Source organism: Henckelia pumila, chromosome 4 (genome assembly GCF_033568475.1).
Source record: "Henckelia pumila isolate YLH828 chromosome 4, ASM3356847v2, whole genome shotgun sequence".
Lineage (NCBI taxonomy): Eukaryota > Viridiplantae > Streptophyta > Magnoliopsida > Lamiales > Gesneriaceae > Henckelia > Henckelia pumila.
This window is the reverse complement of record NC_133123.1, coordinates 28,946,790-28,971,702: the sequence shown is the minus strand read 5'-3', so window position 1 is coordinate 28,971,702 and position 24,913 is coordinate 28,946,790. Positions and strand designations below refer to the sequence as shown.

General features: G+C 33.4%; 2 protein-coding genes and 1 pseudogene across 2 annotated transcripts; 2 read left to right on the top strand and 1 right to left on the bottom strand.

Annotated features, from left to right (window-relative positions):
* The first annotated feature begins 8,712 nt into the window (after positions 1-8,712).
* LOC140863328 (bifunctional aspartokinase/homoserine dehydrogenase, chloroplastic-like) lies at positions 8,713-11,234 on the top strand. The gene is made up of 3 exons (XM_073266686.1): positions 8,713-8,843; positions 10,567-10,640; positions 10,742-11,234. Exons 1-3 carry the CDS (start codon positions 8,716-8,718, stop codon positions 11,227-11,229), a joined length of 690 nt encoding a protein of 229 aa, XP_073122787.1. The 5' UTR covers positions 8,713-8,715; the 3' UTR covers positions 11,230-11,234.
* Positions 11,235-11,424: 190 nt separating this feature from the next.
* Positions 11,425-14,808, bottom strand: LOC140863329 (uncharacterized). Its single transcript, XM_073266687.1, has 4 exons — positions 14,783-14,808; positions 14,578-14,682; positions 14,102-14,176; positions 11,425-13,350 (listed from the first exon to the last, which is right to left on the bottom strand). Exon 4 carries the CDS (start codon positions 13,201-13,203, stop codon positions 12,721-12,723), a length of 483 nt encoding a protein of 160 aa, XP_073122788.1. The 5' UTR covers positions 13,204-13,350; positions 14,102-14,176; positions 14,578-14,682; positions 14,783-14,808; the 3' UTR covers positions 11,425-12,720.
* Positions 14,809-15,046: 238 nt separating this feature from the next.
* On the top strand, positions 15,047-19,444 carry LOC140860747 (bifunctional aspartokinase/homoserine dehydrogenase, chloroplastic-like; annotated as a pseudogene).
* Positions 19,445-24,913: the final 5,469 nt, after the last annotated feature.

Genomic DNA, 24,913 nt, shown 5'->3' with positions numbered 1-24,913 from the left:
ATTGGCAGCGCTGGGGCGCTGCAAATTTTTTATTTTTTTTAAAAATAGCACGGGTTAGCCCGGACCCTGAACCGGAAGTTAATCGGACCCGGACCGGAACCGCGCGGTTCACCGACCCGGACCGGAACCGGCCATTGGCGGGCCGGTTAAGGGTTGGCTAAAAGCCAACCCGGACCCGGCGGGTTCGACCCGGACCGTGGCCAGGTCTAGCTATGCGGGTCATTAAATTAACTTGTGAGAGATTCATAAAAATTGTTTTTTAAAAAATAACTATAATTAGTTCATGAACTCTAAGCACATATCACGTCCGGAACAACGATTGATAAAAACAAAACCACCGCTACCTATTATTTTATCAATAATTAAAAGCGAAAAACCAACTAAAAAAAATCACCACCCATCATTAAACCTTTACCTAAAATCATTTGTTATTGTCGTGCCCGTTAATGCAACTTGCAAGGCGTAAGCTGCTTACATATTGACTATTGTATTGGACCTTTTGAATTTGTTTGTTTCCCTTCAATAAGAGCACATATTTACATATTTATTTGTAAGTTTAAATTAAATAATAATAAATTTTAGAAAGATCAACTATTATGGATGCATAATATTGCACTCAAAGGATCGGTGTCTACGGATTGGGCACATGTTATGCATGTTTCGCAAATTGTAAAAAAAAAAATTAAAAAAAACTAAAATAAAAATTATTATTTTTATTAGAATTGATAAGAGAGAAAAATAAAATATAAAAATGTTATTTCGATATAGTAAAATCATATAGTAAGGTCGATATAATGGAGAGCGTTTTTAAATAAACCCAAAAATTTATCATAATTTCATATGATTAATATATGATGCTCTTGTAAAAAAAAAAAATTATGGTGATGTTCTTGTATTATATATGCTAAATTAAATAGTAGTTATTTTCTTAAAGGATAATTGATCGAATTATTTATTTATTTTTAAGAAATAAATTATTTATTTAGTATATAAAAAATTTATAGGTACATTCGTGGGATAATTAATTTGTCTTTTAACTAGTTTTTGGATGCAAATGAATTACAAGTTTTGCACACACACATATGTAAATACTAGCCATCTCCAACCACAAACACTATTTTGATGCAAGTTTTGCAATAAAATAGTGTAATCTGCACCAAATACAACATACATCTCCAATTCATTTACACCAAATCTTACACCAAAAAAAATATTCCCGGAATATTCATTTTATTTCACATATATTAATTATTTTTATTCAACATATTTTTACAAAATATATAATTAATATTGTTTTTATAAAAATTTTTATCTTGAATAATTATTTTTAAAAATTATTTAATTAATATTTTTATTAATTAAAAAATTATTTTATTTTTAATACATATAAATAATAAATTTTAAGTTTATGATTTAATTATTATTATATAACTTAATTTATAGATAATACAAATTAATATATGAAAATTATTAAAATTGATAAATATTATTTATTATTTAAAATAAATATTTATTGATTAAATATTCTAAATAATTAAAATAATTTTTTTCGAATATTTAATTATTAAAATAATAAATTAAATATTTAATTATTACTTATAATTATAAAAACAAATAAAAAGTATTAAAAAAATTTAACAAAAAAAGAAAGAAAAGATTGCACCAAATTTCGCGCAGGCGTAAAGAAAAGATTGCACCAAATTTGGCGCATGCCAAAAGCCTGAGCGAAATATGGTGCTGCAAAATGTGGGGGCGCTCTTTTGGCGCAAAAAATAGCGCCCCCATATGGCCTAATACACACATAGGCATACACAGAAAAATGGAAATCACCATCAGACTCATCAGTCATCACTACTCGAAATCCATCTCTGTTCTGTATTTACTGTAAAACAAGCAGCCGCAAAACTAAACGCCAACCGCCAACGAAGGAGAAGGGAAATGGCATTCACTTCTTCTTCTTCCCTACAAAATCTTTCATCATGCCGCTTCTTCAAACCCGACAAATTATTGGCTCCACCAGCCAAGATCCACCCTTTTACTCTCCTCCAACGCCCTCCACTCTCCAGGTACCCAACTCCTGTGTTTCTTGGCTGGAAAATAGTTGGGCATTTCGTTTCTGTTCGTTTGTTCGATTCTTTTCAGTTCCTCACCCGGACACTTCTGGGTGCTTAAAGATTTCACTTTATGTTCTGGGGGTTTGAAAGTGGTAAATAAATATGTTATTTATCAGAGATTCAGTATCTGCATAACCCCCACCTGGGACGCTGCTTTTTCCTTCCCACGGTTGGCTCAACTGGACCCTACCCATGGGGTAATACCCCGTGGATAGTGTGAAAGTATTTGATTGGTTCAATAATTGATTGTGAACCCTATATCACAACACTCCACGTCACCCATGGGTAATACCCATGGGTAGGTATTTCCTCGGCTAAAAACAGCCCACCCCACTTCGCCGCTGTCGAACGTGAGCATGTTCAGGATCTCCTGCATCACGGTGTCGGATTCCGCCGACGTCCCGAGCCGTTTCTTGGAGTTCAACATGTTCATTAGTCTTTTCCAGAAGAACCAGACGAATTCTTCGGAGAGAGGGAGCGTCTGGCTCAGATTCGGCTTTTCTTAAATAGGAGTACCCAATATTTATCATCAATAGCTTCTGATGGATGACCTGCAACGAATTGACATTTTTCAATTAGAAAAAAACTAAAACCGTGAATCCGAGAAATCAAATTAGAAAACTTTAATTAATTAAAAAAACATACCACTTTCGAGAATTTTGCTCCATTTTTAATTTATTGTAAAAATACAGCTACCTATATTGATGGGTACTTCATTTTCCCAGAACCCCGTTTCCGTCAAATGCATTAAATTGATGGCATTGATTTCCTTTATTAGCTCATCAATTTCTTGAGTATTTATAAGAGTTTTGAAGTTTGTGTAAAGGGAGTTAAAGTAAATGCATGGTTGTTTTCTTGTTTTATAACAAACTGTTACTTAATTAGCTCATCAACTTCTTGAGTAAGCTCATATATATATATGATGTTGTGGGATTTATATGGCCATTATCATTAATAGCTTCTTATGGATGACCTGCAACGAATTAACATTTTTCAATCAACAAAAAATCAAAAACAGTGAATCCGAGACATCAAAGTAGAAAACTTTACTTACTTTAAAAAACACATCACTTTTTAAAATTTTGCTCCATTTGTAATTCATTGTAAAAACACAGCTACCTATATTGATGAGTACTCCATTTTCCCATAACCCTGTTTCCGTCAAATGCATTATATTGATGGCATTGATTTCCTTAATTAGCTCATCAATTTCTTGAGTATTTATAAGAGTTTTGAAGTTTGAGTAAAGGGGGTTAAGTAAATGCATGGTTGTTTTCTTGTTTTATAACAAACTGTTACCTAATTAGCTCATTAATTTTTTGTGTATTAGCTCATATATATGGTGTTGTGGGATTTATATGGCCATTATCATTAATAGCTTCTGATGGATGACCTGCAACGAATTGACATTTCTCAATCAGCAAAAAACTAAAACAGTGAATCCGAGAAATCAAAGTAGAAAACTTTACTTACTTAAAAAAGCACATCACTTTCGAAAATTTTGCTCCATTTTTAATTCACTGTAAAAACATAGCTACCTATATTGATGAGTACTCCATTTTCCCGGAACCCCTTTCAAATTCATGAGTACTCCATTTTCCCGAAACCTTGTTTCCGTCAAATGCATTATATTGATGGCATTGATTTCCTTAGCTCATCAATTTCTTTAGTATTTATAAGAGTTTTGAAGCTTGTGTAAAGGGAGTTAAGTAAATGCATGGTTGTTTTCTTGTTTTCTAACAAACTCTTACCTACTTTACAATCATATATATGATGCTTACAAAATGCTTAAAAATATTTTATGATTAAAATATATAATATTATTTGCTCATGTTTTTTAAACGATAATATCATTTCTAATATTAAAAAAATTATTATAAGAAATCATAGTTTTTTTTTTACAAAATAAATATTAACACAAAAAATGTTACATATATGTAAGTAACGTATACCAACACCACCAATTAATGATTAATATTTGGGGTTATGTGTCAAATAAAATTCTTTGACACACCAATTTAATCAATTTTATATTAAAATCATACCAACTTGATTATAGTTCATCCAACCATTTCATATTGTCTTTATCTATCAATCTTGGAAATTTGTTCAAACACACAATTTATGTGAACTTAACAACACAAGAAACCGATCTTTTGTTAATTTTTTTAATAAAATTTGGATCTTAAAAAAAACAAACACAAGAATAAAGCTTGTGTCCGATACACTAGCATATATAAAGTAAAATTCACTAACATTACTTTTAATCGATCAAACCAAAGAAATAGTAAAAGATTAATTAACATGATAAAACCCCTTCTTTAAACCTATATGAGTAAAGTTTCCACTCTACCAACATTAAAAAACACATCACTTTCAAGAATTTTGCTCCATTTGTAATTCATTGTAAAAACACAGTTACCTATATTTATAAGTACTCCATTTTCCCGGAACCCCGTTTCCTGTCAAATGCATTATATTGATGGCATTTAACTCGAGATCTCGTTAACCTATAGATTAATGTATCAAACTTAAAGACTTGATCTCAATTGGCCATAGAGCCAAATTAATTACTCTCTCTGTTTTTTTGCCTGATTCACCAAGATCAGTGCCTCTCTTCGGTTTTAATCACAAGATTATTAGCGACACAAGCCAACATGTTCAACATGCAGAATAGTGCAAATCAAGAAAAATACATCTATTAAAATGAACAGCAAACACTTCCATGCCCATGCCCCTAAACAAAAACGTGGGTAAAAATATCAACGTTTGATCTGATCATCCTTCAATCAAATGATGAAATTGAATGCTAAACATCATGCATATACATTTTAAAACTCTATATCTGAATGAGAAATCTGCTAAGAGATAGATTTCAAACATATATGTCTCGTATGCACGACCTCATTTTCAGGCAATCGTTGACAACTACCACCTTTTATTACTGAGAAATCTAGAACGATTGAAGTATGTGTGTAACTAAAAGAATTAGGACATCACCTTGGTTATTACTATTTCTTAAATCTCTAGAATGGAGAGGGGCCGGAAACACCGATGCCACCAACAACAAGAACATGAGACCTTAGCAAAAACGATGACATGGTAACATGATTCTGTAAATGGGGAGCTAGATTAACAGATTACGATATTGCAGCACAAACCCTTTGCCTTTGAAATTTAGTTACGCTCGAAATCTGCCGCATTGGGAATTTGGGACAGGCTAGGGGTGCTTCTAGAATTCCAAAATGTTACACGATGACATCAAATTAATATATATAGTTTCTCTAGACACCTCAAACTCAATTAAACAGCAAGAGCTCTCGTGTCATCTTGTTTCGGTCCACTCACAGGATTTCACTATTCCTGAGCAGAACTATTGAGATTCTAAAGTGTAACATAGAAACTCAATCAATAAGAAGGAAATGAAACATTAGAATCATATGCATAGCGGGTACGGGTTTACAATCTCCATGATCAGACATGATTCATCTTTCATTTCTTATCCAGCAGATCAGAGTGTCGGCGATTCAGATTATTCAAATTCCTGAGAACGATTCCCTGCAAAATTGTATAATGTTGTATTAACCTCAAATTTAGTCCATTCGAGCCAGCTAGACTGTAAATAAAGATGATAGTTGTTATTCGTACGTGAGAGTATGTCTTAGCGGTATTCAATTCTATATTTAGTTTTTTTTTTTTTCCAATTCTATATTTATTTAACCAGTTTTGTTTAGTTAAAATCTATTTGATTCAAATATTGAGTTGAAATTTATAATTTTTAAAATATACATGGTATTTTTTTCTATGATCTGAGAATTTAACAAGAGTTTACATATTCTATAAACTCGAACAATACCCCTTGGGGTCCTAGTATTTGTTACTATAAACTAAGAACGTTTTATATCTATCAACTGTGTATTTTGGTGTAATATATTATATATCTTGTAAAGCAAATTGATTTTAGATTAACTAATTTTTATATCTTTGGTGTAATATAAATTGTCCACTTTTTTTAAAAAAATTAATTTGCAAAAAATGTATATTTAATTTATTCATCTGTATCTATCATGAAATGCTTAGGTATAATTCATAATATAATCATAACTCTTTTAGATTTATAAACCAGTTGATTTTTCTTTATCCATTCATCTATCTTAATCATTTAATTTTTACACAAAAAATCATATAAAATAGTCTCATATGTCAATTTTGTGATACAATTATTTTGTTTCCAATACATGAAAACATATTACAGCAAAAAAACATAACTTTGTTTGTAAATATAGGCCGGATCGACTTTCTCACGGATATAAATCCGTGAAAATCGTATAACAAAAGACCTCTACTCGATATCATTTCATAATTTATAGAAAAAACTACTCGATATCATTTCATAATTTACAGAAAAAACACAAAAACTGTTATACGAGACCAATTTACAAATCAGTTTTATGAAATGAATTTTTTATTCAACTTGATCCATAATTTTTTTTCTTCGCTATTTTTTATTTTAAAAAAAAAAATTGTCCCATAAAATATATTATTTTTTATGTAAAAATATTAATTTTCATTATTGATACGGATTGAATTGAATCGTCTCAAAGATTACCTATTCAATAAAAGAAATAGTTTTTTTTGCGAATAACTTATAGATTTATATATGTGACATACGTCATGGTCTATTCTTGTAATAAAAAATAATATTTTTAACGCAAAAATAATGTGTCGTATTTTTGTAATAAAAAATAATATTTTTAATACAAAAATAATAATCTCTCATGAGATAAATTGGGTTTGCTATGCGGGACATTAAATTAACTTGTGAAAGACTCATAAAAATTGTTTTTAAAAAAATAACTAATCGGGTTTGCTATGCGGGTCATTAAATTAACTTGTGAGAGATTCATAAAAATTGTTTTTTAAAAAATAACTATAATTAGTTCAACTTTAAGCACATATCACGTCCGGAACAACGATTGATAAAAACAAAACCACCGCTACCTATTATTTTATCAATAATTAAAAGCGAAAAACCAACTAAAAAAAATCACCAACCATCATTAAACCTTTACCTAAAATCATTTGTTATTGTCGTGCCCGTTAATGCAACTTGCAAGGCGTAAGCTGCTTACATATTGACTATTGTATTGGACCTTTTGAATTCGTTTGTTTCCCTTCAATAAGAGCACATATTTACATATTTTTTTGTAAGTTTAAATTAAATAATAATAATTTTTAGAAAGATCAACTATTTTGGATGCATAATATTGCACTCAAAGGATCGGTGTCTACGGATTGGGCACATGTTATGCATGTTTCGCAAATTGTAAAAAAAAAAATATTAAAAAAAACTAAAATAAAAATTATTATTTTTGTTAGAATTGATAAGAGAGAAAAATAAAATATAAAAATGTTATTTCGATATAGTAAAATCATATAGTAAGGTCGATATGATGGAAAGCGTTTTTAAATAAACCCAAAAATTTATCATAATTTCATATGATTAATATATGATGCCCTAGTAAAAAAAAAAAAATTGATGGTGATGTTCTTGTATTATATATGCTAAATTAAATAGTAGTTATTTTCTTAAAGGATAATTGATCGAATTATTTATTTATTTTTAAGAAATAAATTATTTATTTAGTATATTAAAAATTTATAGGTACATTCGTGGGATAATTAATTGTCTTTTAACTAGTTTTTGGATGCAAATGAATTACAAGTTTTGCACACACACATATGTAAATACTAGCCATCTTCAACCACAAACACTATTTTGGTGCAAGTTTTGCAATAAAATAGTGTAATTTTTGCACCAAATATAACATACATCTTCAATCCATTTACACCAAATCTTACACCAAAAAAAATATTTCCGAAATATTCATTTTATTTCACATATATTAATTACTTTTATTCAACATATTTTTACAAAATATATAATTAATATTGTTTTTATAAAAAAAATTTATCTTGAATAATTATTTTTACAAATTATTTAATTAATATTTTTATTAATTAAAAAATTATTTTATTTTTAATACATATAAATAATAAATTTTAAGTTTATGATTTAATTATTATTATATAACTTAATTTATAGATAATACAAATTAATATATGAAAATTATTAAAATTGATAAATATTATTTATTATTTAAAATAAATATTTATTGATTAAATATTCTAAATAATTAAAATAATTTTTTTCGAATATTTAATTATTAAAATAATAAATTAAATATTTAATTATTATTTATAATTATAAAAACAAATAAAAAGTATTAAAAAAATTTAACAAAAAAAGAAAGAAAAGATTGCACCAAATTTCGCGCAGGCGTAAAGAAAAGATTGCACCAAATTTGGCGCATGCCAAAAGCCTGAGCGAAATATGGTGCTGCAAAATGTGGGGGCGCTCTTTTGGCGCAAAAAATAGCGCCCCCAGATGGCCTAATACACACATAGGCATACACAGAAAAATGGAAATCACCATCAGACTCATCAGTCATCACTACTCGAAATCCATCTCTGTTCTGTATTTACTGTAAAACAAGCAGCCGCAAAACTAAACGCCAACCGCCAACGAAGGAGAAGGGAAATGGCATTCACTTCTTCTTCTTCCCTACAAAATCTTTCATCATGCCACTTCTTCAAACCCGACAAATTATTGGCTCCACCAGCCAAGATCCACCCTTTTACTCTCCTCCAACGCCCTCCACTCTCCAGGTACCCAACTCCTGTGTTTCTTGGCTGGAAAATAGTTGGGCATTTCGTTTCTGTTCGTTTGTTCGATTCTTTTCAGTTCCTCACCCGGACACTTCTGGGTGCTTAAAGATTTCACTTTATGTTCTGGGGGTTTGAAAGTGGTAAATAAATATGTTATTTATCAGAGATTCAGTGTCTGCATAACCCCCACCTGGGACGCTGCTTTTTCCTTCCCACGGTTGGCTCAACTGGACCCTACCCATGGGGTATTACCCCATGGGTGGTGTGAAAGTATTTGATTGGTCCAATCATTGATTGTGAACCCTACATCACAACAAACCACGTCACCCATGGGTATTATCCCATGGGTATTACCCCATGGGTAGGTATTTCCGTTGGGGTACCAAGTTAAATAATGTTTGTACGAAATGTGCACGTGTCCTTGAACAGATGTTTTGGTGAATGTGGTCATGCGATTGTTATTATTATTATTATTATTATTTTTTTTTTTTGATAAAGTGAATATTTTTCCTGTGGATGGCACGGTTAGAGATTTGATTTTGATGAATGTGATCATGCAATTCATTTTTTTAGATATAGTAAATATTTTTACTGTGAATGGCACAGCCAGAACTTTAGAAAGAAAGATATATGCTCTGTTTTTGTGGTTTATTTCTTGAATTGCCTAAAACACCAGTTTCTTTCATATTCATTCTTTCTCGCGAGTTTAAGATAGCTTCTCTATAGTGGTTATTTGATTATTTTCCAATTTATAGAACATTACAAATTACATCTTGTCCAAATTTTGTTCGGTTCAGAACTGTTGTGTGTACCTAGAGCCGTCAATTGCCCCGTCACACAATTTAAGTGGGTTGAGTTGAAATTTTTTCAACCCAAAAAAAGGTGGGCCTATATGGGCCAACCCGCCTAGACCCGTGACCCGCGCAGGTTGGCCCGCGGGCCTGAAAAATTAATATTTTATTTTAAATTTTATTGTGATAAATGTATTTTTTAATAAAAGTTGTGAATTTTTTTGTATTAATTACTTTATATAAAATTTACATATATAAAATCAATAATTAAAATTTTTATTAATATGTTTCTATTAGTATTTATTTATTTATTATAATTAATTATATTAATTTTTATTTATTTTTATTTGTAATGAACCAATCCAATATCCATGTGTACCCCATCCCGCCCCTGGGTTTATTTAGTTTACCACAATTGATAGGATTCTGTTTTAGCTAGTTTGAGTCGAACCATCTGTTGGTTGATATAAATCACTCACTAACAATAAATTCTTGTTCGTCGTCTATCCCATTATCAGTTCAGACTTGGAAAAACAAAAAGATCAAATACTTGTTTTCTACAACCACCTTTCGGAACTAGCAAAGCATTGACATGACTCTCCAAAGTTACTTTGAAATTGGCATAGCTTATCTAGTTTTTCTTTATTATATTTTCTGGTTTTACTGTCTCCATTATTCAGGGAAGCAACAAGGAAAAAAAACACTTCAGTTTATTTTAACGTTCCAGCGTGATAGTTGGTTTTGTAGTTTTATCTTCTCATTATTTTAATTTTTTTTGACTGGTTATCTTCTTATTAATTACCTCACTGTTTATCTGTAAACAGTTTTGGAAGCTGTAGAATTGTAGTTTTTTTTATGGATGTTTGTTAAATTATTTTCTACTCTCTAATCTCTATGCATTAGCTGAAGATTCATGTTATTTTTATCCACAGAACAGTTCATTTTTCACGGTTACAAGGGAAAGATTCATATAAGCAAAATATATTTGCATCAGTTACTAGTGCAGGTTTTTTTTCTTTACCATCTTTACATACGGATTCAAACTCATAACAGAATCTAGTGTCACTATTGAACTATATTTTTCCCGGATGATGACTATATTTCTAGATATGTTACTGGATGAAGCTGTTGAAAAAGCTCAACTTCCGAAGGGTGACACTTGGTGTATTCATAAATTTGGTGGCACCTGCGTGGGAAATTCTGAAAGGATCCAAAATGTTGCTAACATCATTGTTAAGGATGAGTCAGAGAGAAAATTAGTTGTTGTCTCTGCCATGTCAAAGGTGACTGACATGATGTATGATCTCATATACAAGGCACAGGCTCGGGATGATTCCTATGTAATTGCATTAGAAGCTGTTTTAGAAAAGCACAAGTTGACGGCAGTTGATCTACTTGAAGGGGATGAACTGGCTAATTTCTTAGCTCGATTGCATGAGGATATTACTAACCTCAAGGCAATGTTACGTGCAATACACATCGGTATGTCATGCATGTTAAATGTCTTAGAAGTAGTTTTTGGCAGAAATGATTTTCTTTATATCAGTGGTTTTGACCCACTTACAAGAGTGGTGCCGTCATTTTGTTTAACGTAAACAGGGGTGGCCCATAATTTGCAACGAGGGCATCAAGAATCGGCGCGCGCAGTGTTGTTTGGGGGGGGGGCTTGGTTATTTTAGAAGAATTGCATATAACAAATTTGTTTTTGTTATTAGGGGGTGGTTGGTACCATTTGCCTCCCAGCCCTGCTGGGTCTGCACCGAGCTCTACCAAACTTTTTAATTCTGCTGTTTGTTAATGGCTTATGGCTTGGAATATGTTAATCCTCTACTATGTTTGCCTCACTACATGGAATGAATATCTTCTCAAGCAAGCAACGAAAGAGTTAATGGATCAACAAAACCTATCTTTAACTGTATTCTATCTCCATTTTCTATGAGGTTTGTAAAAAAGCTCCAAAACAAAGAATAGCATTCTCAATAGTCTTTACTATCTGTTTCTACAGTATTATGGCACTGGGCGTGTTAGGCTACTGGTAAGATAAAGGCCACCGAAATGCAGTAGAATAAAAAATAACAAGAGCACAACACAAGGATACTGAAATATGGAGTGATATAGTAAGAAAAAGGATAATGTTTTCCCAGAGATAAATCTCTGTGCATAAACCCTAGCCAAAGCCAATATTTCCCAAGCCAAAATGCTAGTTACAACTTTCAAAAGAGAACAACCGAATGCCTAACAAACTGCACTCCCCACATTTTATTGCTCTCCCTCAAGCGTCTAGATACTTTTATGGGCTTGAGTTTCTTGGGCCTAAGGCCCAATATATATTAAAGCCCATACACATATAGTCCCGAACAATACCATCCACTCAAAAATCAGCCTTGTCCTCGAGGCTGAGACTTGAAACTGGAATCTTTTGATTTCTGTGTCCTTCCAACCAACATCAAACACAACTATCTCAAAGTCAAGGGTGAAAAACATATTACCAAAATACGGAAAATCATTAGGATAATCTTCAGCCCACATATTAATTATAGTAAAACTTTTGATGACATTGATAAACTCCTACAATTTCCTGTCCAACTCGAGAATTCGATTCCCTCCCAAAGGCGTTTCCAAGAATGCTGCAGTTTTTTTATCGTTGAATTCCTTCTCATCCTTTTTTCCGTTTCGTTCGACCAGCTTAATCTCTAATTCACTTCGCATCACTTCTGCATTCCCACTCCAACACTGGTCGTGGAGTGCCCTAGTATCTGGAGCAGGTCCGATGACCCTGCGCCTTCCCTTCCTTTCTCTTTCTCTAATTGGTCTGTGAGTTGGCCCATAATCAAACATTCATTGGTCTCAGTTAAATGCCCACTGTATTGATTGGGCCCGGTAGATGGGCCAGTTTGAGCCCAACACAGCAATGTCAATATTATGGCTGCAATGGCCAAACTTTTCCCTCACTTTTCAGATCACCTTCAATCCCCAAATCTTGGGCCTTAATAATTATAAGTGAGTTTTGGGCCCATATCCCACCCCATAATTCATCTCTAGGCCTGTCAATCATATGACCCAATCGCTTGTTGCCGTCATCTATCCTAAATCACCATTTGCAGAAGAACCGCCTCGGTACCGCCTCTCAACAGCGTCTCCCTCATCGACGCAGAAACACATTCGTATGGATTCGTTGCTTTTCGACCACTGTACCTTTTGATTAAGTCAACCTGGCGTCGTTCCCAATGCGTGACTACCCAGTCACTCCCGTTCATCATTGTTCTCTCCCAACCAAGCTTCGCGAATTGAGGTGGTTCGATGACATTTTCCCCCTTCTTCACTTCCGGCGAGGTCATGGATTCTCCAGATAAATTTTGCTTTACATCACTCTTTTGCCATTTCTCTGTGGAGACCTTACCACCGAGATCGACCATTCCAGGATCAATCCCTAAAACTCCTGGTAATTCGATTCGACTGATGGCTCTTTTCCCCCCATCTTCTGCTTCCATCTCATTGTCCCGACCGGATTGTTTTTCTCGGGAAAATTTTTCCGGATGAAGTGCTTCAGTGAACTCCTCATTCTCCATCTCCTTCTCGCTCGTAAATGCACCCAGACCCCATATGTTCAGAGACTGCTCATTCTTCTTCGATGATTCATGTTGGGCAAAGGCTGCGTCATGGGACTCATGAGAGCCAGGTTGGTGGCCGAAGTCCTTGAATCTTTCTGCCAGCAACTGCTCCACAATAGAAGTGATGTAGTCAAGCTTTTTGTGGACGGAGCCCATCTCGTCCTGGAGCACGGCGACTGATTTTTCGAGAATCTCGATCCTTACCTCAGAACGAGTGGTGGCCATGGCAGGTCGGACCAATTGTTAGGCTACTGGTAAGATAAAGGCCACCGAAATGCAGTAGAATAAAAAATAACAAGAGCACAACGCAAGGATACTGAAATATGGAGTGATATAGTTAGAAAAACGATAATGTTTTCCCAGAGATAAATCTCTGTGCATAAACCATAGCCAAAACTAGTATTTCCCAAGCCAAAATGCTAGTTATAATTAGGGCTAGGTCGGTACGGTATACCGAACTTTACAAAGAATACCGTATACCGTACCGAAAAAAGAATACCGATACCGTACCGAAATTTCGGTATACCAAATGTCGGTATACCGAAATTTCGGTATGACTTAAATTCCATACCATTCTTATCGAAAAAATTCGGTATACCGAAATTTCGGTATGATATTGATATAATGTCGTCCATACCGAAATTACAACAAAAAAAAGAACAAAAATTGGTGTTACTCACATCAAAATCATATCAAAATGAAGCTGATGACTTCTGACCATCAAAAAAGAAAGAAAGAAAGTTTCTTATAGAAATGCTGAAATTACAATAAATGAAGAACGATTAATTTTATCATTCTCCGGTCCATCGAAAGCTAGCCAATAAAAAATCAGAACCAAATTAAATCCAACTCATACCTCAAATTTCACTTGGCAGCCATAAATAACATGATTTATCCAAATTAATTCCAGCAAACATTTCGACTGTCCATGCTGTTCATTCAAGTCAAAGAATCAACTTCAAAATCATGTTGAAACGAATAATAATAAGGGAGGTTAAAATACAGTGGGAAGTGATGAAAATAACATCAAATCTTGCATAGGAACCAAAGCAAAACATGGAAGTATATCTCAAAACAAAACATGGAATTATATCTCAAAACAAAACATGCTTTGAAAGCAATGCATCTGCCGACCCCAACTCCACCAAACAATATCACTTGCATTCCTCCTCCCCCTCTCTAGATATATCAAACAAAAGCTTGATTTTAAATAGATTGAACCCGATTAATGATGGGTAATTAGAAGAATTGTTACCGCCAGGGTAAGAAATGACAAATTTTGACATGAATCAATTTTACAAGCAATTGAAAATTAAAATTACTGTAAATTACCTTCAAAAGCAAGCAACAAATCCCAACTATATCACAAAATCTCCTTCCGTTGAACCCGAAGCATGGTAAAAAAAGCCAAGAATCCTCCCCTGCTTGAGCAAAAAGCTGTTAAAATAAACATCAAAGGGGAAACAAAATTTTAAAACTGAAACATCGCGGTACAGAGCTCCATTCCAGAAAAAATAACAAAACAACGAAGCGCTACCTTTTCTTGCAAAATATAAAAGTCGATTAGTGTATAAAATTTATTGTGCTTAGTTTAGGGCTAGGGCAAGTCAAAGAGAAATCAGAATCGAAGAACACGAGTACACGGCGAAGCTGAAGAGATTTCTGTGTTTGTTGAGGCTACAATTGGACTGTTTAAAGGCTAAGCCCAACACAAAATAAAAATTGAAAACCTAACTGAGCCCAATACAAATCATTATTATAATTTTTAAATATAGATAATTATTTTCGGTATTTTTGGTATATACCTAACTGGGCTAGTGACATTTTCAGCGCTGTGAAGGATGTTGGAGCTAATGTAATCATGATATCCCAGGTATACATGTTTTCTTCTCTGATTTTAATTTGCAAGCACTTTCATAGAGGATTAATCTTACTTGATTTACTTAAATGCAGGCTAGTAGCGAGCACTCTGTGTGTTTTGTGGTTCCTGAGAAGGAGGTTAAGGCTGTCGCTGCAGCTTTAGAAATTAGGTTTCGTCAGGCACTGAATGCGGGTTGTCTCTCTCAGGTTGTTTGTCTTTAACCAAGTGTTTGGATCTATCATGCCAACTCAGGCCAAGCTTTTTGTGTGTGTGCATGTGTTCATCTGTGTGTATGTGGTGAGGTAAATCAGCATTTTTCGGTGATAGTATATTAAATGATGTGAGAACTCGACTGTGCAAGTTACCTACTTTCATCAAAATTACTTGCTCTTTCTGAATAACCATTTACTTCCTACCTACAATTTCCCTTTAGTTTACAGCTAAAAGAATTAGCCTATGCAGAAGGTTTGGTGATCTTTCTCCCCAATGGCTTTTTTAGGAGATTTATTTATTTGTGGATGATGTGCATGTTAGAACTGTATTGTATCAACAAGAGGCATTGCTACTTAGTATCCATGTTGGGGGTGATACATCTCAGTCTTCAACCTTGTTGATGATTTTAACTATTATTTAGCTATCACAATTAGCAATATGACAACTCATTACTGTTAACTCATTTACCAATGCATACTAGCTGCGATTCGGTCCTATCACTTGCAAGAGTTAGGGATTCCATAAAACTTTAGGCTTCCCTTGCAGGCAAGACCTACTTAAATATTACTCAACTGCATAATTTAAAACCTAATTTGAAATTGATGGTGCCCATGTCTTTGATCATTTATCCACAGGCGTTTGCTGTTTGATAACAGTGTTGCTCATTTTCCTGAAAGATTTGTGCTATGTTATTCTTATCGAATGTGTGCAGATTGCAGTTATTCCCAATTGTAGCATTCTGGCAGCTGTTGGCCAGAAAATGGCGAGTACTCCTGGAGTTGGCGTGACTCTCTTTAATGCTCTTGCCAAGGTTGATAAACTTATGACTGTTGAATAATTTTTCTAATGTTGTCCATAAATCACGAGTACTCAACTATTGATCATGCAAATCAAGTTGGTTTGTTGTTCAATAATATGGATTAAAGGAACTCATTACTGTTTCTAGTATCAGGTTTGACTAAGCTTTTAAGATCTTTCAAGCATGAAATAAGATGTTTGAGGGTTTGGAAGATAAGATATGTTGAAATGTAGGGAAAAATTAGCATGGGAGCAGTTGTGCTCCAAAATATAAGACGTTAGGAGCTTATAAGGTCCTTAAAAAAAAGGTCGGGGAAGGAAATTTACAAGGTTCCAAATTATTTTTATGATCTAACATCTTAACATCTAATGATATTATTAAATGTTGGAATATCCTTGATAAACATCCACATAGTATAATCTTTGCATCTGCGAGAGTCAGGAGAACAAGATTCTTTTGCTACTTTCTTTCAACTGCATGTAAGCATATATTTCCTGACTTGGTGGACCAATTTTCAGGCCAATATCAATGTGCGCGCCATAGCTCAAGGTTGTTCTGAATATAATATTACTGTAGTTCTCAAGCAAGAAGATTGCATAAAGGCTTTACGTGCTGTGCACTCAAGATTTTATCTATCAAGAACTACCATATCGATGGGTATTATTGGACCAGGATTGATTGGTGGCACATTGCTTGACCAACTTAGGGACCAGGTATAAATTATTTCCAATAGCGCCAGAATTTTGGACTCTTCTTTTGCATGGGATTATGTCTTCTGGATTTAGGGCCCTTCTGGATGTAAAGTTCCACTCCAACAGTAACACAACTTTCTAGTTGAAAAATGCATTCCATAGCATAATTGTGCGCATGTTTTACCGACCAGTTTTTGCATACTCTTTAGTTTTTGCTCTCCATTAGATTCAATTTTAGTGTTTGTGAAAGCAGATAGTGTTATTGGGGTCACCACCATAGCGATGAACTCGACCCTGTAGCTCATATTCATGGAAGTCAGCGAACCCAAAAAACTCTCTCTGAACGGGAGAATTTATTTGGTATCAACAAAAATTACAGCCAACTGATTATGTGTGGATACCCCTCCATGTGGACAAGTTGGCAACATGAAATTCTTATGTTTTACTTACAGTAGTTCAGATATATGACTTTATGTTCTTAATTCTTATGGACAAAGTTATCCTTGCTAGAGTTTTAGTGGTTTTAGCATATTTAAATCTTAAACTGAGATCAACATTTTGGTTCCCTACAGTACATTTGAAATGATTCATTTTTAGCATTTTACTTTTCATATTAAATTTTATATTTTGTTTAATATGGCTGTCAATCTCTGTACAGGCAGCAGTCCTCAAGGAAAAGTTCAACATTGATTTGCGTGTAATGGGGATTATGGGATCAAGGACTATGCTATTGAGTGATTCGTAAGTTTTGGGAGTTTTAAGAGAGCTTCTTCATTTTGCCTTTTGCCATTAATGATGATATCCAACCAAAATGACCATTGTTTTCTATCATGCGATTGAAATAATTTTTTATTTGATGGATGAAGCAAAATAAGCAAAGAAAATGGGGTTCTGTTGACTAAAGATCTTTCAGAGGTTGTATAGTCCAAGATGGTGGTTAGCTAATTTTTTTCCATCCTTTTTCATGTTTTAAAATTGAGTGGCACTATATACTATAAAATGTTTTGGAAGTCGTGAGAAGTTTTGTTTTTCTAAAAAGAGAAAAGAATTTATAGATTTCTATTTGTAGGGAGAACAGCTACAGGAGCCTATATGATATCAATTTGTGATCTCGTGCCACAAAAAATAAAAAGTCTCGAGATCTTGAAACAATTTCTCTCCCTCCCTTTCCTAAAAGAGCCTCTAACCTCTTGACTTATTATTTTGGGTGCTTATAACTATATTTTCAATAGTTACTGAAATCTTTTGTATTTTATAGGCTCCCTAAAATCTTTCATGTTTCTGATCAGCTCACCCCTTAAATTCAGAGTGTGTTTAATTTTAGAAGTTGAACATAATAGCCTAACTGGTCATGACGGTAATTAGGGGGATTGACTTGTCGATATGGAGAGATCTACAAAAAGACAAAGCTGATATTCAGAAATTTGTTCAACATGTGCATGGGAATCATTTCATCCCTAATACCGTTATAGTAGATTGCACCGCAGACTCTTATGTGGCGAGCCATTACCATGATTGGTTGTGCAGAGTATACACGTGATCACCCCAAATAAGAAAGCTAATTCAGGTCCCCTTGATCAGGTAACAAAGAAATGCATACATGCGCCTGAAATAATTGATTATTTTCAATTTTTGTTATGAATTGTCTCATTTCCCATATGCTCGTTCAAATGCTACATCTCTCCACTGGTACATGTATGCTATGCGATGGTGTCTGCATTTAAGGTTTTGTTCTGCAGAGAAAATGTCTGCTTTATAATTTATATGCGTGGTCGGTGGAAGATGTCTTAACAAGATTTCATGCTTAACTTTTTCATTTCTACATTGTCACGTGTGCAGTACTTGAAATTGAGAACTCTTCAGCGTCAATCCTATACGCATTATTTCTATGAAGCAACTGTCGGAGCTGGTTTACCGATAATTAGCACTTTGCAAGGGCTTCTCGAGACTGGGGATAAAATTCTGCGAATTGAAGGCATCTTCAGGTTGGTGTTCTTTGTCTTTGTCTTGAATCATTATGCACAGGGGAGGGGAGGACCCAGGGGGTAATATATCTCCACCCCAATAAAATAAAATGCTTTTAGTTCTGTGTAATTTTTCTAAAAATGCAAGCTTAGGTCTTGCTGCCAACTGAATGGACAAAAAGCAAAATGCTTCAGGACGTTATACTCACCTGTCTACTCACCAAGTGTATGTGTTGATGCAGTGGGACCTTAAGCTATATATTTAACAACTTCATGGGTGCCCGAGCTTTCAGCAAAGTGGTGAAAGAGGCAAAAGAGGCGGGCTATACTGAACCAGATCCGAGAGATGATTTATGTGGAATGGATGTTGCCAGGGAGGTATTGTGGTATTGTCTCATGATTTTTTTATCATGTTTTGTCATTTTCACCTCTATTGCTATCCGTTTTGTGTAAGAAAATTGGTTTAATGAAGCAAAATTCCCTTGCTGCTCTGAAGATTGTTCTGAGAAGGGACTTAATAAGTGATGTTCTTATTCCTTTGCATTGTGGTCGGCTAGTGGGCACGCCTAGTCCCAGAACCCTGTTTCCGTCAAATGCATTATATTGATGGCATTGATTTCCTTAATTAGCTCATTAATTTCTTGAGTATTTATAAGAGTTTTGAAGTTTGTGTAAAGGGAGTTAAGTAAATGCATGGTTGTTTTCTTGTTTTCTAACAAACTCTTACCTACTTAGAATCATATATATGATGCTTACAAAATGCTTAAAAATATTTTATGATTAAAATATATATATTATTTTCTAATGTTTTTTAAACGATAATATCATTTCTAATATTTTAAAAAAAATTACTATAAGAAATCATAGTTTTTTTTACAAAATAAATATTAACACAAAAAAAGTGTTACATATATGTAAGTAACAACACCAATTAATGATTAATATTTGGGGTTGTGTGTCAAATAAAATGGGCAATTTGCTCAAAAATCCCCAAATGCAAACACGTTTTGCTTTGGGATCCCTAGTCATAAAATGTGGTACAAAACAATACAAGATGTGGTACAAAACCATACAAGATGTGGTACAAATTAACAAAAAATGTGGTACAAAAAGGTGGCTAAGGAGTGAAGAACAAAACATGTTTGCATTGGGGATTTTTGAGCAATTTGCACAAATAAAATTCTTTGGCACACCAATTTAATCATATTTATATTAAAATCATACCAACTTGATTATAGTTCATCCAACCAATTCATATAGTCTTTATCTATCAATCTTTGAAATTTGTTCAAACACACAATTTATGTGAACTTAACAACACAAGAAACCGATCTTTTGTTAATTTGTTTAATAAAATTTGGATCTTCGAAAAAAACAAACACAAGAATAAAGCTTGTGTCCGATACACTAACATATATAAAGTAAAATTCACTAACATTATTTTTAATCGATCAAACCAAAGAAATAGTGAAAGATTAATTAACATGACAAAACCCCTTCTTTAAACCTACATGAGTAAAGTTTCCACTCTACCAAATTTTTTTGGCGTTGCATGTACATTTAGTTTTCAGAAGGTTTATTGCAGTAATTGTTTGATTTTATAGAATCTTACTCATGTGATCAACAAAGTTGAATGATGTTCAAACTTCAATATTTAACCCAATTAATTGAAATCGCCTCTCACAATCCCTAAAAAAAGGTCAAAATCAAGATCAAATGTCCTTTAATATCAGAATATGTAATATCATATCCAACTATCTTCATCAACTTCATAGTCTCTAGGATGTAGTAAGATTGTCAATTATATCGTTCAAGGAAGACAGCATTTTCAAGGATGTATAGAACAAAATCAACTAATCTCCACTTCAATTTCCCAAAAAAAAAAAAAAAACTATGCATGTTTTAAATATATAGAAAATATATATTTCCTCAGATAAACAAATTTTCACGAACAATGCAAGATGTTGCAGGGCGTTTTCTGCTGTGGCAGCCAAAAAGCATATTAATAAAGAAGGAAGGTAATTGAGAAAATTTTACCTTTGGAAAAGAACGATATTTTAGTGACTTTTTACCTGAAGAAACAAATCCATAAAGTAACCTATACTCGGAAGATGAAAGCAAGCGAGCAAGCAACCTGCTGCGGCGGCGCAGAGAGCGGTATACCTAAATTTTTCAGTAAGAACGGTATAGATTTATGTCATACCAAAATTTCGGTACGATATGCGATACCAAAAATTTCGGTACGATATGCGGTATTCGTTGAATACTGCGGTATACCGTACCTAGGGGTGTCAACTCGGGTGGGTTCGGGTTGGGTCGACAAAAAAAATTTTAAAAATTCGTCAACCCGAACCAACCCGAAAATGCCCAACCTGAATCTGAACCTGTACCCGAACCCGGATAACCCGCCTAACCCGATCAATCCGAACGAACCCAATTTTATTTTTTTTATTTTTTAACAAAATAATTAAATAAAAATTCAAAACACATAATATAATATTAATATTTAATTTAATCACATAATAACAAAATCTAAACTTATATATAATTTAAATTGAACTTTTAGTTATAGAAAATTTAAAGTATACTTATTACAAAAATTAAAAAATTATTTTTAAACATAAAAATTATACAAATAAATATTAAATGACGAAAATCTATTATATCAATATACAATAATTTTTTTAAACATACAACATATAAAAATGTAGTAAATCTATCTTAATTTTATATAAAAATTATAATAATTAAAAGTTTCGGGTCATTTCGGGTCAACCTGGCTTGACCCAAACCCAACCCGAACCCGATTAATTTTTTTGGGTTAGCTTTCGGGTCAAACCGATTCGACCCAAACCCAAAAACCTCCAAACTTAACTTGAAATTTTTCAGGTCGACTCGTGTCGGGTTGGCGGGTTGGGTTGAGTTTTGACACCTATAACCGTACCCAACCACCGCTAGTTATCTCACATATCAATCGATGATTGATGTAACAAGTTTGTCACAGAAGAATTCCCCACGCAACTACGACTTGAAATTTGTGTAATTATTTTTTAAAAACATTAAATATAATAAAATAAAAAATGTATACATATATAATGTGTCTTTCAAATGAGTAAAACTATATAATCGGGACGGATGAAGCAATATACAATGTTTTAATTAAAATTTAAGAAAAATTGTGCCACAATAATGTCATCAAAGATATATATACAATTGTTTTTATTCCATATTCAAATATACTGTTGGGTGAACTCGAAATCATTAATTAACACGAATATTATATTCAAGTTAGAATTGGATTGAAAATTTAAATATACATTTGAAATACATCGAACTTAGGGCATCCACAGTGGGAGCTCTTTCGAGCTCCCACTATCCCACGTGAGCGCTCTGACTGTTCAGAGCGCACTTTGCATTTTACTTTTTTTTTTATTAATTATTTAATAATATATATTATTACCGTTAATATGTATATACATATACATATATTTATTTGTTTGTTTGTTTGTTTTGTCTTTTTTTTTTTAAATTTTTAGACCGTTGTTTTTTTTGTTTTTATTGTTGAATTTTTGTTAATTTTTATAATATTTTAATTAAATTAGCCGTTGAAGTATTTCCTATAAATACACATGAAGTCTTCTAATTCTCACTCATCTTATAATTCTTTTTTGTATTTACATTTATTTAGAATGTCTCAAAATCCAAATTCCTCTAGGAGATCTATTTTGCATAGTTTCTGGAAAAATGAATTACAAGTAAATGAGAAAGATGAATTAGATCAAATGACATTGATGCTACTCAAGCATGAAGAAATGATGCTTCAGCTACATGAAAGTTCTTCTAGTGGAACACAAAGGAGAAGGTATTTCAACCGAGAACATGAAAGCGGACACGATCGCCTCTTCCATGATTACTTCTCTGATGAGCCAGTATATCCCGATGATATATTTCGATGCCGATTCCGAATGCGAAGAGAATTATTTCTTCGCATAGTCAATGTTTTGCAAAATCATTCAGAATATTTTCAATTGAGGAGAGATGCAACGGGAAGAAAATGTTTGTCGCCACTTCAAAAATGTACCACAGCTATCCGTTAATTGGCCTATGGAGCCACTGCCGATCATTATGATGAGTATCTACGGGTTGCCGAAACAACTGCCATAGAATGTTTGTTCAACTTCTGTCGATGTGTGATTGAAGTATTTGGGGACACATATTTGAGAAGACCCAACAATAGTGATATCCAACGTTTGCTTGAAATGCACGAACAAAGACATGGTTTTCCTGGAATGTTGGGTAGTCTTGATTGTATGCATTGGAAATGGAAAAATTGTCCAGTGGCGTGGAAAGGCCAGTTTACTCGAGGCGATCATGGCGTTCCAACAATTGTGCTTGAAGCGGTTGCATCGGCGGACTTGTGGATATGACATGCATTTTTTGGGATCGCAGGTTCGCGTAATGATATCAATGTGCTTAACGAATCACCTTTGTTCAATACTGTCTTACAGGAAAATGCACCACATGTAAATTTCATGGTGAATGGGTCACAATATACAAAAGGATACTATCTAACCGATGGGATTTATACCGAATGGGCAACTTTTGTCAAGAGTTTTCCATGTCCTGAGGATCCCAAAAGAAAGATGTTCAAAGAAATACAGGAATCTGCAAGAAAAGATGTTGAACAAGCATTTGGAGTGCTCCAATCTCGTTGGGCAATGATCAGAGGTCCGGGACGATTTTGGTACAAGAATAACTTGAGAGATATAATATATACATGCATTATATTGCACAATATGATTATTGAAGATGAAGGAGATGCAACACTCAATTGGTTAGACGATGAAGAAAATCCACCAGCACAGATATTTCAAGGATCTACCCAAAAATTTCAAGAATACCTTCGAAGAAATAGCGAGTTACGTGATAGCCAAGTGCATCATCAACTTCGAGCGGACTTGGTTGAGCATATCTGGGCACACCACGATATCAATCCGTAAAACAAGCATATATTATGTATGTTTTGGTTGTTTTTAATATTTCTTTAATTTTCACATGTCGTAGTATCTATTGGTATATTATGTAAACGAAATTTTAATTATTATTATTAACGTTAAATATATGTTATTATATATTATATATTGCACATACACTTTCCCACCGTTTCTTTCTTCTTCTTTTGTTTTTGTCTTTTTTTGTGTCAATTATTGTGTCCGTGACTTTTTTTTTTGAGATAATATATTTTATATTATTTAATATTATATATATACGTTATGCAGACACATGTGCTACATTTTGTTTCTTTTGTTTTTATTATCTGCATGTATAGTTAAAAAATATATAAAATTGATTTGTCGATAAAATTTTCCTATAAATACACAGAACATTGTCATACAATTCTGTAACACACAAAATCACTAGAATCACTCCATCAATTTATCGGAAATGGATGCAAATTTTTTTGGGTCTTTCGGAAACTCTGTGAATTCTGATGCCGAAAAAAATACATCAGAAAATTATCAGAGTCGTCCTAATAGCCAATTAATTGCTCCATCACAATACCCTCACAATATTCAAAATATTTCACAATATCCGCTTAATTTTCAAAGTTCTCAAAGTTTGCCTACTTTTCCGAGCAATGTTCGCCCTCAAGCTCCATTTTATGCATGTCCAGCTGAATATTGGCAAGCCATGTGTAGTCAATTTGCAATGTCAGCCCCTACTTATTCATTTTCTCCACAACAACCATCGGTCATACCTTCGAATGAATCAAGGAATACAGATGCATACAAAGAACCCGCAACACCATCCTCGATTCCAGGTTCTCAATTTCCTACTTTTTCAACACAACTAGGACTCGACAACATTGTTTTCGATAAAGAACATGAAATGGATGGAAAACGAGCACCTTGGTCAGTTGATGAAGACAAGCTCCTTGCAAGGTCATGGGTCACTATTAGCATCGACCCAATTATCTGTAATGACCAAAAAGATCATGCATTCTGGAAACGAATTACAAACTACTACAACAAACATCGCGCTACCGGATCTAAGGAGAGAGACTGGAAAAAGGTAAAATCACATTTCTATTTATTTCATCCTTTGGTGAATGAGTTTTCTGGTGTATACAATAATTTAT